Raw genomic sequence first — 13,128 nt, forward strand, 5'->3', positions numbered from 1 at the left:
ACCATCCCCTACCACCCAACGCCTGGTCTACCAGCAGGCTGGATTGGTGTGCCTTGAGGTAAAGCTGCCTGTGTGTTATGAAAGGTTGAATTCTGCCACCCACCAGCTGTTTTACCTTGAGTAAAGTGATCCCACAATTTCTGGCTTTAATTTTTTCTCCTAGAGAAGAGATGACAATACTTGTCATAATTATTCTTTTAAAATATAAGATGATTGTGAGTAGCTAATGGAACTCATTGTATACAAAAGGTAAGTTATATGTGTACATAATATGATGTTATTTTTATATTTCCTGACTTCCATCCATTTTTCCCTCCTCATCTCTGTTATTACCTGGGGCCAGGACCCTCTTTAAATTCATGAAGAAATTTGAAGCTGTCCTCAGTGAACCCTGCCAGTCATCCCTGGTGGAGAGTGACAAGGAGGAACAGCCTGACTTTTTGCCGCAGCCAACAGGAGCAGCCATGAGTGAAGCATCTCCCATTCAGAATCTGAACAAGGCTCTGAGGGAGACCCTGCTAGCCCGGCCAGCAACTGCACAGGTACTAGCTTGAGGAATTCCTAGGCCAGTCAGATGGGATTTCTGTTTTCTTTATAAGGAGTGTTCTTAGAACTAGGTGAGGAAATACCTTTAAATTCTTGCTCTTTGGATCTATTTAACATTTGTATGTCTGTCTGACTTCACTACAGAATAAGACAAAATGCCAGGATCCTGATGCTGAAATCTTAATGCTAGCCTAAGATAAATAAGTGTGCTTACTTGTGACCATTTCATTTACCTAGACAAAAAATTCGAAGCATCAGTGTAGGAATATGCCATTGGAGCTGCCTTTGGGTGCTAATATTGAAGCTGCCGCACCAGGCGTGAATGTATGCAGTAATGTGCTAGTTGATAGTGGTTGTTATGACTATGGTGTAAATACTCTCACTGTGGCCAATTTCAAGCACCAATAGTTAAGTGGTGGCTTGCAAAATTCTTGAAAATGTATTAGTCATAGAGACTTTGAGTGAATAGGTCTATTACAGGATGGGTGTTCCTGCTTTCTATTCTTGGTTGTAGGGAGATCCAGGATTTGGGGAGGAGAGCATGCCTCAAGAGAGGAATCACTTTTGCCTTCTTACTGTACTTCCCACCCTGGATCCATAGAGGGAGCAATGGAGTTCTTCAGAAATTGAGCATATAGTCATGAAATGGCTCTACAGCATATAGTCATGATATGGCTATATAGTCATGATATGGCTATATAGTCATGATATGACTCTACAGATAAGATGGTTGCCAGGTGTTCTTTTCTTTTTCTTTTTTCTTCTTTTTTAATTTGTCAGCTCACTGCTTTCCCTACCACCCCTTCTCAGGCTGTCATGCTGACCTAAAGCTTTGATATGCTATTAATGATAACAGGGATTTCAGGGATTCTTAGGAGAGAAAATAATGAAAATATGCCCCTGTGGATGAAAGCTTTCCTCTTCATCTGCTATCTGAGTTCTTGATATTTGAACTGGAAGTGGCAGGCCAGGAGGGATGGCAGTAGAAATAGGATTTGGCAGATCAGTTTAGCCTTGCTGGGCAGCACAGCACCTCAAAGGCAGCATGCATATTCATCCTGCTGCATCCAGAGATCAGAACCATAGTCTCCTATGGCTGGCACTGTTGTTGCCAGAGGTGGGGTGGGGTCCTTTACTGCTGTGACTCATGGAACAGCAGTACAGTTTTCTAAATATCCACAGTTCATGCCTATTTTAATTTCGGTTATGCTACATTTGTTCCTGTGAAACTTCAGAAGAGAGTTTAATATTTGCTGAGCTAAGTGTGTGTGTGGAAGGTACAGCACTTACATTTAGTGCCTGAGCAGTTAGTGCTATTACTTGTGTTCTTGGCAGGAAAACCAACCCATGTTCTGTCTCATAGGCCACAGTTCCAGAACAGTGTCAGGGAGCTCCTTTCCCCTCGGAGGGTGAGCTTCTGTATCGCTTGCCGAAGCTCACGAAACGAATGAGGAAGATGTGCCTGATGCTCATGAAGGAAAGCCGCCTCCCTCACCTCGTGGATGGCCTCGATCAGTTCACCGGTAGGTGCCTGCAGCCAGGGGCCAGGGTTGGGTTTGCTCTCTCTGTTTTTCCCAGTGGCCCAGCAGCGCTGGGAATCTGTCACCTATGCCCTTTTTTGACATCTTGAATACTGTTGAGAGTTAATTGAATAAACAAGTGGGCTAAAAACTAGCCGAGCCCAGATATAGGAGCCAAATGAAATGACACAAACCTTCAATTTTCCTCTTGTTCTCTAATCTAAACTAGTGCTGTTATGCCATTTTATAGCTGTTAGGCCGTTTTATAGCATCCTTGTCTGTATCAGCTCCTGTTGGTTGTGGCCATGAGTAGACGGTCACAGAGATGGATTTCCCAGAGTTTGGAAGTTGTCCCTGCCTCTCAATATTCTGTCTCTTGAGTTAAAGAAAAAGGAAGATTCACCCACAGCCCTCTTGCTTTCTTCACTTCAGAGTGGAATAGCAGTTTCATCTCTTGAGAGCCAAGATTTGCTCAGTAGTATAACATCAGCGGCTAGGGAGAGTAATCCAGCATTTAGTAGGCTGGTTGGATGCTTGGCAGCCCTTTACCACTTCCCCCAGTGTGTATGGTGTCAGAGTGAGGCTGGTCCTTCTTTAATTAGGTTATGTTTTAATTTCAGGGAGCTTCTTATTTTGAAAACTTTTAGAATAATAGCCTATTATTATTGCTCAAGATGACTTTTCTCCCTTAGCCTCATGATAAGGTCTGTCTATAGAATACAGGTCCCATATGCGTCTTCTGGATAGGACACCCGCTCTGTGTGATGCAAAGCATTCTCCCCTCCACTTCCTATGTGGTGCCAAGGGATTGCATGTGGTGCGCTTGCCCTCACCTGGAAGTTCAAACTGCCTGTGTTAGTCTGTTAGGGCTGCGTTAACAAAGTGCTACATATTGGGCAGCTTAAACAACAGGTTAATTTTCTCACAGTTCTGGAGGTTAAAAATCCAAGAAATGTTTGGCATCTTCTGAGTCCTCTCACCTTGGCTTATACATGGTTGTTTTCTCACTGTGTCTTCATACTGTCTTACCCCTGTGTATATCTGTGTTCTAGTCTCTTCTAAGAGCACCACTTATACTAAATTAGGACCACCCATTGACCTCATTTTACTTTAATTACTTCTTTACAGGCCCTGTCTCCAAAAATAGTCACATTCTGGTGTACTATGGGGTTAGGACTTCAACATGCATCTGGGAGGATACAGTCAGCCCAAACATTGTTTTGTGGCAGGTGCCTGTTGCAGGTACCTCTTGGTATTCTGGAAGGCAGCGTGGTGCTGGAGAAAGAACTTGGGCTTTGGAGTTGGTTGGGCCAGGGTTCAAGTCCTGTCGGCAAGTCCACTCTTTAGCTGACTGGCCTTTAGAAAGAGAGAGACCTCTCTGAGCAGCTACAAATAAGTGCTTCTGGAGTTGTGCAGGTGAACACGTTGTCTACCAAGGAGCAGGTACAGAGTAGGAGATCTGTGTGTATCATATTTACAGGAAATGCACTTCAGATTATTTAAATTCCTATTATCAATTACTGCACACAGTTGGTGCTCAGTAAGTGCTTTTTGCGTGATTATAAAACCCCTAAAAAAAGAACTACTTTTGAGTTGTCAAAAAAATGAAATCCCATATGTTTTTATTTTTCTGTTGTCATGCTGGATATAAAAATAACATCTGAACCTCATCACCCAAAATGTCCTTGGTCTTGGGGTACTTGTAGCACATTAATGAGGCTGGGGATTTCCATATTTCTGTTTCCCCCCCAGGTGAAGTAATTTCCTCTGTGAGTGAGCTGCAGAGCTTACAGGTAGAGCCCTCCGCAGAGAAGGAGAAGCAGCGTTCAGAAGCCAAGCACATTCTCATGCAGAAGCAGCGAGCGTTGGCAGACCTCTTTAAGCACCTTGCAAAAACCGGTAAGGTTTTCACTTGAAACCCAATGGAGTATAATCACCAGCTTTTAGGGAGATAGATGATTTGAAGGAATTTTCTAGTAACAGTGGAGACAATGGGAAATAGAAGGTGGCCAGCAAGGTTTTAAAATGCCATTTTAAGAGTTCCAGTCTCACAATACAAAATCGTGTGATGAACTGTTTGTGATTTCCAAATATTTTCAATTTTGTAATGAGATTTCTCAGAAATCGTGTTCTTTATTTTCATCACCATATGTTGTACAGCACCCACCCTTCCAGGATCAGAAGATCAGAGAGCAGTGCTTCTCAAACTTCAGTGCTTGTACAAGTCACTTGGGAAATCTTGTTAAAGTGCACAAGTAGATTCTGTTTCGATGGGTGTGAGGCAGGGCCTTGCCATCTGCTTTCCAATAGGCTCCTTGGCCAATGCTGTTCTGAGGACTTGACTTTGAGTAACAATGGCATCGAGGGCAGGAGCTGGTCAGAGCACATCCACTCTCTGCTGAGCATCTTTACTCAAACACATGCGACTTATTTCCTAGGTTTGTCATATCGTAAAGGTCTTGCCTGGGCCCGTTCAAAAAACCCTCAAGAGATGCTTCATCTTCGCCCGTTGGATCTTCGGAGCGCATTGTCTATAGTCAGCAGCACTCAGGAGGCAGATTCTAGGTTTGTTTGTTTAATTATAAATGGAGCCAGTCATGCAAGCCTCCATGTCCTCATTTGCCAAAGGGGATGACAATACCTCTCTCCTAGCATTGCTCTAAAGATAGCATTTAGACCTATGCCTGGCTCAGGATCTGGCTCCTGGTGAGCATTTAGCAAGTGTTAATTTTCTCCCTTCTTTTTCCTTTCTCTTTGCTCGTCTTTGCCTCTTTCATTATTTTTTGGTTCTTTGATTTTCCTGAGGTCTCCTTACTTCATTGGAATATGCAAGTGAAAATAGAGTACAGCCACAGTTTTGGCTCTTTTACAAATATAAACCTTTCATAAATTGTAATATATTTTTGAATTTGAGAACCTAGAATCCTTGAGACAGAGCTGCCTCTATTAACTACGGTGAGGTTGTTGTAAATGCTGATTTGCATGAACTGAGTATTGCGTACATTTGTGTTTAATTTGGTTAGTAGCCTTCTTGTGCTTTAAATTCTAGTTCAACACAACATTGTAAACAGTACAAATTTTCTGTAAAAATTCTGGATTTTCCATTTTTTTAGGAGAATTTGGCCAAGTGGGCTAGCTTTCCCATGTGGTCAGAAGTAGGCTCTCGTCCTTTGACAGAACACATGCTCTCCGGTTCACAGTGCTCCCTAACAAGCCCTGTTCTCCCACGAGGAGGTCAGCTGTCATTGCCATGTATCATTTTCTGCTTGGCTCTCCTTAATCATGTGACATCTGCTTGGCCCTTGTAGGCATTGAGATTTATGACCTAGCCTCCTCTGCCAAGATAATTACAAAGTTTCCATTAAGGAAACCATATGATCATCATAATTTATCTTCCCATTATACTTTCAGTGCTAAGTACATGATACATCCTTTGCATAAAGGACTCATGAGTGCCTCGTAGAAATAAAACTGTTCATACTCTCAGCTTTTGGTTGTGGCTAAATATATCAATCTCTCAATCGTTAGGATCTGGGGTGGGATAAGTGATTTTAATTAAGTAAATAATGTTTTAATTTTTTTCTTTCTTTCAGGCTGCTTACAGAAATCTCGACCTCGTGGGACGGGTGCCAGAAGTATTTTTATCGTTCTCTTGCACGACACGCCAGACTTAGTGCAGCCCTAGCAGCTCCTGCCAAGGTTAGAGCGGTAACCCTTCAGAATTGCCAGGGCCCGGGGAGCTCTGTCATCCCAGGGCAGAACATCATTAAACTTGCAATACAAGTCAGTGTAATTTTGTGCCTAACTAGAGAGCATCTTGTAATAAATTTTGTTACATTTGCCAACAGGGCCAAATGCATAAGAAAAATTATGAAACATAAACTTCCAATTCAGAATACCACCTTCAGATCTTTTTCCCTTATGAATTGAGAAAAGACCACTAATACCCAATTTTGGTGTGAAACCTTTCTGTTCGTGGAATGTCAGTGATCTGTGGGAGTATAGTTTGAGAAGCAGTGCTCAAAGGATCAATGTGGCTCACGCCTCTAAAGCACAGCACACCAAAGGTTACCTACTATTTCCCTGGAGTTGGGCAGCAGCACCCACAGCACCTTTCCTTCTCTCCCTGCCAGGAAGTGGGCGTGGGCAGCATCGAGCGGTGTAAAGGGTTCTCGGCACATTTGATGAAGATGCTTATCCGGCAGCGGCGCTCCCTGACTACGCTGACTGAGCAGTGGATCCTCCTCAGGTAACAGTGGATTAGTTGGGTTTGTGGCCCGAGTTAGCAAGAATTACGTGGGGTCAGCTCAGGGTTTCTGCATGTGCTGCTCTCAGTTGTGAAATTAAATCTGAGACCTGAAAAGACAGGTAGGGTTTCTCCTAGTTTTTGGTGATGCGACTCTGCCCCCTGGTTCTGAGAGTACCTCTCAAGAGAAGGGGTCTGGGAGATGAGTTCAGTGCTGAGCCAGACAGTAAATATTACCATGGCTGAACTGCACTGGGTCTAGAAAGAGGGCATCAGAGGCTGACAGTCTATCTGGGCTGGATAGGCCATCCCAGACTTGGCACAAATCAGATCTGAGTCTGCTTCAGTTTGTTGGGCTTTTTGGATCACAAAGTTTCAATTTGCTCATCAATACTTGGATGCTCTTCAATGGAAATAGATATTTAAAGGGTGAGGACAGTTGGGAAGTCTGTCATCATCTAATGAACGTTGAGAGGTAGTATTTCCAGATTAATCACTTCAATTTTAGGTATTTGCTGCCCACTCATAAGGGCTAATTGAGCAAAGTATATTACATTAACTAGGTTGTTCTTTTAGAAAAGTGGTTGAAATCATTGCATTGGAGTGATTTGCATGTGAGAGGTGTAAGGGGCCAGGTGATAGGCAGTAAGTTTTTATGCTTGTGAAAGACTGAAGGATGTGTCTAGATGCTTTGGAAGGCATTTGAATAGATTTCTTACCTATTGGAGGGATCCTCCACCTCCCTTTAAAAAAAAAAAAAATGAAAAAGCCCATACTTGCTTTAGAAATGAATGAATTTACTGTTAAAAAACAACGTGGTGACATAGTCTAAGGTGCCTTGTGTTTTTCCATGGCTTTCTCTGCGCAGAAACCTCCTCAGCTGTGTGCAGGAGATTCAGGGCAGGCTGACAGAGCCACTGCTCTACCCCGTGGCCTTCCCCCCCCAGGACGGCGTGCAGCAGTGGACAGAGAGGCTGCAGCACTTGGCCATGCAGAGCCATATCCTGCTTGAGCAGCTCTCCTGGCTCTTCCAGTGCTGCCCCGGCGCAGGGTCAGCTCCAAGCCAAGGTGATGCCCAGGCACAGGGTCAGCCTTCTATCCTCTTCCCGGAAGGACCAGAGCTCACCACGGGGCAGCTTTCCAGTGCAATGCCGGACCTCAGCCCATCAGATCTGAGCTATCCATCCCCAGTACCTGGCAGTAAGCTGCCCTCTGGTTGCCGGATGCGGAAACAGGACCAGCTTTGGCAACAGTCAACTTCGAAATTAACAGAGATGCTGAAGACCGTTCAAACAGTGAAAACTGACATTGACAGAATTAGGCAGCAGTCTTGTGAGAGACTCTTTCATTCTTGGTGAGTGTGCTTATGCCTCTGCTCTCCTCTGTGTGCTTGAGTACATGCTCAGAGTGTATTGATGGGTAAAATTATGCAAGAACTTGGACTTCAGTTCTCGATTTTTCAGCAGACATGCATAGTGCTTTGTGTGGCATATGTGTAGCAGTTTCACATACAGCGAGTTTTGCTCTGCTTCCGTTTTAGTTGTTGGAGGAAGGATTGTGTGTGTGGCAGGGGGAGGTGGCACATATCCCTTTCCTTTCAACATTGTGGCATTTCTGTTGTTGCAGGAAAGATTTTGAAGTTTGCTCTTCTGGGCTGAGTTGCCTGTCCCAGGTGTCAGCTCATTTGCAAGGCCTAGAGTCCTTGTTCATTCTTCCAGGGATGGAGGTTGAGCAAAGAGACCAACATATGGCATTAGTTGAGAGCCTGAAATATGTCAGAGGAGAAATCAGTAAAGCCACAGATGACTTTACTACCTGGGAGACACATCTTCTCACGTCAGGCAGCCAAGGAGGTAAGGACTGTTATTCAGTAAGGGAGGAAAAGCCCAGCATAGGAATGATCTTATAGACAAAGTCTAGATTATACTAAAGACACATACTATTTCATTCTAAAATAAAGACACATACTCTTTCATACTATTTCCTATCTGTCCAGGGTTCTAAGACAGACAGGTGTGGTTTGATCCACAGCTCTTATTTTCCTACACTCATCCCTTGTCTTTGGATTGCAGTCACCTCACTTTCTTTGTAGCACATGTGAATGGAGAAACCACAGGCTCCCTCAGCTGTTACAGACAGTTCTCCCTTATACCGGAAAGCTGATGGTGGCATTTGACTAAGTGTTTATACACACCATCTAAACTGTTACTTTCATACTTTTTACATTCTTTTAGCAAAATTGTTTTAATATAAGACTATATTGTTTTAATATAAGACTATAACCTTGTAGCTTTACTTAGACTTTGTCTCATTCATCTTTTTATCCATCATAGCTTGGCACAGTGGCTGATCCATAGTAGGTGCTTACAGGTGACCATTTGTTAAAATAACAAGTAAGCATTGCCATTGGTTTCCTGACACAAATGATCAGGTTTTTTGATTATTTGTACCATTTACTTAATAGGAAACCAAATATTGGATGAAGGGTTTGTGGAAGATTTTGCGGAGAAAATGGAAACTGCCATCCGGTCCATCCTTTATGCCATCCAGAACTTAGCAGAAAGAAATAGTAAAAAGACAGACGAAAACACTGACCAGACAAGGCCACAGGAAGAGGATGGTATGTCTGAAATCAGGCAAACATTAGTTTCATATTTGATTTAAATTTTCAATTTGATGATTTATCTTTGTGACTGAATATTTAAGGACAGATATTGAAATAAATGACTGGATGAATGGGGATGAAAGGGTTTATCTTCAGTTATTCATCATGTTGTTCTTTTCAGCAGGCTTTGAGAGACTGCAATCAGGACATCTAACAAAACTCTTAGAGGAAGACTTGTGGGATGATGTGAGCAATTTGCATGTGCAAAAAATAATTTCTGCTGTCTCTGAGCTATTGGAGAGACTGAAATCGTGTGGTGAGGACGGCACAGCAGCAAAGCACATGGTAACCAAATGTTCTCTATAAGCTTCTTGCTATTGGGAGTAGGCTGAGCAAAGACAGAGAGGGGTTTTTGCCTTGCTATGTGGATGGTCCTAAAGTAGGCCTCTGTGGCAAAATCAGTAGGAATTTGCTTGCTTTGTAGATGTAAACGCCATTGATAAACTGAAAAGCTTAGGGTTTGTTAGCTAAGAGTTACAGTTGTAAGATGCCTAAATACAAAAATGCTAGCAATCCAGGATATTCATTATCTTGGTATTTTGTATCTTAACCACATTCTCCTGAGTATTCGATGTTCAGTTTGCTGCCATTAACTGAAGTTTAGTGGCCACACGGCAAATACCATCTTTTCCCACTAAGCCAGCTGTCAAATCCATTAAGTCCTGAGAGGCAACTTACTTTGTAGGATACTGAATGTCATTCTGTATCATTGCCTCCAGTGCCAACTTTGATTCCCAATGAAATTTGTTCATAAACATTTTATTTTAAAAAAAAACACAAAAAAACTTTGTTAATTAAATGAGACTGAAGTGACTGAGAATTTAAAGTGTACGTTGTGTGAACAAGGAAGAAATCTCAGTGAGCAGGTGTTTGTGCATGTTAAAAATACATAACCCCTACCAGTAGTGACATTTAGTACCTTGAATTCATAGTGTTGTTACAACCAATTTATTATCACTCCAAGGAAAACCCAGTCCCCCTTTAGCAGTGTGACCAGGCCTTCTGATCTGCTTTGCCCCCAGTTCTTCAGCCAGTCTTGCTGCTGGTTGGTGCGCCTGCTGCCCATGCTCTCAAGGTACTCGGACCTCGTCCTCTTCTTCCTGACCATGTCTTTGGCAACTCATCGTAGCACTGCAAAGCTTCTCTCTGTGCTCACCCAGGTCTTCTCGGAGCTTGCTCAGAAGGTAAGGACTGCTCATGTGGAGCACCGTGGGTAGCTGGAGCATTCTGTACCCATTAGTGTTTGTTGGACGGGCTTTTATTTCAGACCTTCAAATTTGCTCTCCCTGTGGATTATTAATGTAAAGCTTTGCCTGGCACCCTTTTAATAAGCCTATTTCAACTGTAGTCTTGGAATCTACAGACCCTTCACTGATGATCTCCCTAGACTCCAGAGGCTGTCTAATGGCTGCAGCTTTTCACACCCTTCTCTCCTTGTCCCCAGATTGAAGTCTTCTTCAATTAGCTCCAAGCTAGATTTCTAGAATAGATGAATCTGTAAGGCTAAGTTTTCTTTAAATCATTTATATGTAATTATGATGAAATGGTAATGGGGCTTTTAATTTAGCTAGAGCATTTTTTTTTTAATTGGGAAATCTCTCATTCATGCATTCATTCATTTAGCCCCTGCACCCAGCAGGAGACAGCCAAATCTAACAGACTGAGCATGGTGTGGTAACCTGATTATGATTTCTCGAGTTACTCATTTGACCTCTCTAAACCTCACTTTCCTCATTTGTAAAATGAGAACTGGCTATACACTTAGCATTTTTGTGATAATTTCAATTGAATGTGTACACTTTTGTTTTGTTTTTATTTCTTTAGTATTCCAAGATTTTCTCCAAATCTAAGTACAGTACAGATGAGACTCATTTGAGGGAGATAAAAATTTACAAACTGAAGCTAGGGTCTAGGTTTCTTAAACAGTTGAGAGTTCCTAGTTCTGAGGATCTGGAGTACTGAAAAGGGTCCAAGAATGGAAGGCAAGCACATGCCTTGTTTCTAGAGGATAAATATGTATATTTGTTGAGTAATAAATAAATGGATGCATCTCTGATTTGCCCCCTCTGTCTGATGAGCACTAAGCCAGTCTTACACATCCCATCATTTCTTGGTGGTGGGTGACACACATGCAAATTACGGTAGCAGGACAATGTATGGTGAGGGTGCCCTGGTATTTGGGTTAGCTGCGTTTTGTCTACTTGCACATTGTATTGGTCTAATAGGTTCTAGAATGATTTTGGCCTTCTGACTTGTGTATACGTTGGGGTGTGTTGTGGAGAAGGAAGTGGTTCTGATATAAGCAAGGTGTTGGGAGCCCAGCGGCTGTCCCAGCTGCAGCTACTGTAGTGGAGTGCCCTGCAGGACATCTGAATCTTTCCTGTGTGGTCTTATTCTGCCTGCATCTGAATGTAGTTTTTTAAAAAATAATGTAGCTCAATGGGAAAATTAGGTAAGTTAACAAAAATGTATTTTCAGTTGACTTTCTAAGAATACATATCCTGAAAGTGAGTTTGCCTTTCCTTTATTTTTATGTCCATATTGAATTTATTCGTATCCTTTCTGAGTAGTGCTGAGGGAACTTGAAGTTGGTTGGACCAAAGAGCTTGTATGTGTATATGCATAACCCATGGACACAGATAATAGGGTGCTAAAGGCCTGGGGTATGGGTGGGGAACTTGACGGGGCAAAAAGGGACACGGTATGTCATTCTGTTGAGAACCGCTGCTGTAGAGCCTAAGACCATGGGAAAACACAAATATTTACATTACGATTCATAACAGTAGCAAAATTGCAGTTATGAAGTAGCAACGAAAATAATTTTTTGGTTGGGGGTCACCACAACATGAGGAACTGTATTAAAGGGTCGCAGCATTAGAAAGGTTGAGAACCATTGGTCTAGACTCCACATTGTTCCAAGTGCCAGGTGGCAGCCAGGGTTGCCATGTTCCCCAAGAGGGACAGGTTTGCTTTAAGAGCTGGGGGAAGTCATATTTTTTAACATATTAAAATTTTATTTAAGGAACATTGCCCAAAATTTCCATTTAAAAAAAATTTAATTCTCACTAAGGATATTTATCCATTAATTTTCAGAGAGAGGGAAAGAGAAATATCAATGTGCGAGAAACACATTTATTGGTTGCTTCCTGTATGAACCCCAGCCAGGGCCTGGGCCAAGGAGGAGCCTGCAACTGAGATACATTCCCTTGGGACCCTAGGAACCTGGGACCCTTCGGTTCACAGGCCAATGCTCTATCTAGTGAGCTAAACCAGCTAGCGCACAATTTCCATTTTTCAAGTAAAAAATGAAACCTCCCTCTTGTAGCATCTGCTTTAAGTTGTACCTCCAGGGGTACATGTCTTCTCCCTCTTTTCTTAGGCTTACTAATTTCAGAAGAAAATAAGAAGAGAAAACCCCTTTGGGATTTAGACATTGAGAAGTCTACTCTCTGACTTGCTCCTTTTAAATACTTTCCCTAATATACATTATTCAAATTTCTGTCTTGGCAAAATGACAAATTAACCACACACTAGAGGCCTCTTCAAAGTCAGAACCTCATATATTAAATCTGATGTCAGGCTTTGAAACTACGTACCGTGTTTCCCCGAAAATAAGACATCCCTGAAAATAAGACCTAGCGCAACTTTGGGAGAAAAAATTAATATAAGACACGGTCTTATTTTCGGGGAAACAGGGTAATAACTGTTATCACCAAGGATGAAAAGAACGTCAAAGGCCTACTGTATTTTTATCAGATTTAAAATACTGAGCTAGGAAAGAATTAAGCATTTGTTTTAATTTTTGTGTGTGTGGTAGGACTGAAAATCCCCTTCTGTATTGCCTAACTGTTCACTCTTTTATGTTCAAGGGATTTTGCCTGCCCAAAGAATTTATGGAAGATTCAGCAGGTGAGGGGGCAACTGAGTTCCATGACTATGAAGGAGGTGGAATTGGAGAAGGTGAAGGCATGAAGGATGTGAGTGACAAGATAGAAAATGAAGAACAGGTACGTTTCACATGACTGAAGCATAAAGTTTACAGAAGACCGATCCTCTTCCCCTTTCTTTTTAATAGTTAAATTACTGGCATAAATGTCAATGGTTTTCAAACTGAAATCTGTGGACCTTGAAGAATACTCGGGTGTGGTGAG

At 42.3% G+C, this 13,128-nt stretch overlaps 1 protein-coding gene across 11 annotated transcripts in view; it reads left to right on the forward strand.

Moving 5' to 3' along the window:
- Nucleotides 1-13,128, forward strand: part of MDN1 (midasin AAA ATPase 1) — a 143,868-nt gene that overhangs the window by 104,094 nt on the left and 26,646 nt on the right. For 7 of the 11 annotated variants that reach the window (XR_004983670.2, XM_036414106.2, XM_036414103.2 and 4 more), the window contains 12 exons: nucleotides 344-542; nucleotides 1,910-2,069; nucleotides 3,819-3,965; nucleotides 4,505-4,631; nucleotides 5,660-5,765; nucleotides 6,200-6,315; nucleotides 7,181-7,666; nucleotides 7,939-8,165; nucleotides 8,777-8,932; nucleotides 9,099-9,262; nucleotides 10,000-10,161; nucleotides 12,847-12,984. Coding sequence is in view for 10 of the 11 variants with exons in the window: in XM_036414106.2 (XP_036269999.1) it covers nucleotides 344-542; nucleotides 1,910-2,069; nucleotides 3,819-3,965; nucleotides 4,505-4,631; nucleotides 5,660-5,765; nucleotides 6,200-6,315; nucleotides 7,181-7,666; nucleotides 7,939-8,165; nucleotides 8,777-8,932; nucleotides 9,099-9,262; nucleotides 10,000-10,161; nucleotides 12,847-12,984 (2,188 nt within the window). In the remaining variant the exon portion in view is untranslated. Of the gene's footprint in view, nucleotides 1-343; nucleotides 543-1,909; nucleotides 2,070-3,818; nucleotides 3,966-4,504; nucleotides 4,632-5,659; nucleotides 5,766-6,199; nucleotides 6,316-7,180; nucleotides 7,667-7,938; nucleotides 8,166-8,776; nucleotides 8,933-9,098; nucleotides 9,263-9,941; nucleotides 10,162-11,412; nucleotides 11,430-12,846; nucleotides 12,985-13,128 lie in introns of those variants that run through there. The other 4 variants (XM_036414109.2, XM_036414102.2, XM_036414110.2 and 1 more) reach the window with 4 other exon arrangements.

The sequence above is a fragment of the Pipistrellus kuhlii genome, unplaced genomic scaffold (assembly GCF_014108245.1).
Source record: "Pipistrellus kuhlii isolate mPipKuh1 unplaced genomic scaffold, mPipKuh1.p scaffold_m20_p_5, whole genome shotgun sequence".
NCBI classification, from domain to species: domain Eukaryota; kingdom Metazoa; phylum Chordata; class Mammalia; order Chiroptera; family Vespertilionidae; genus Pipistrellus; species Pipistrellus kuhlii.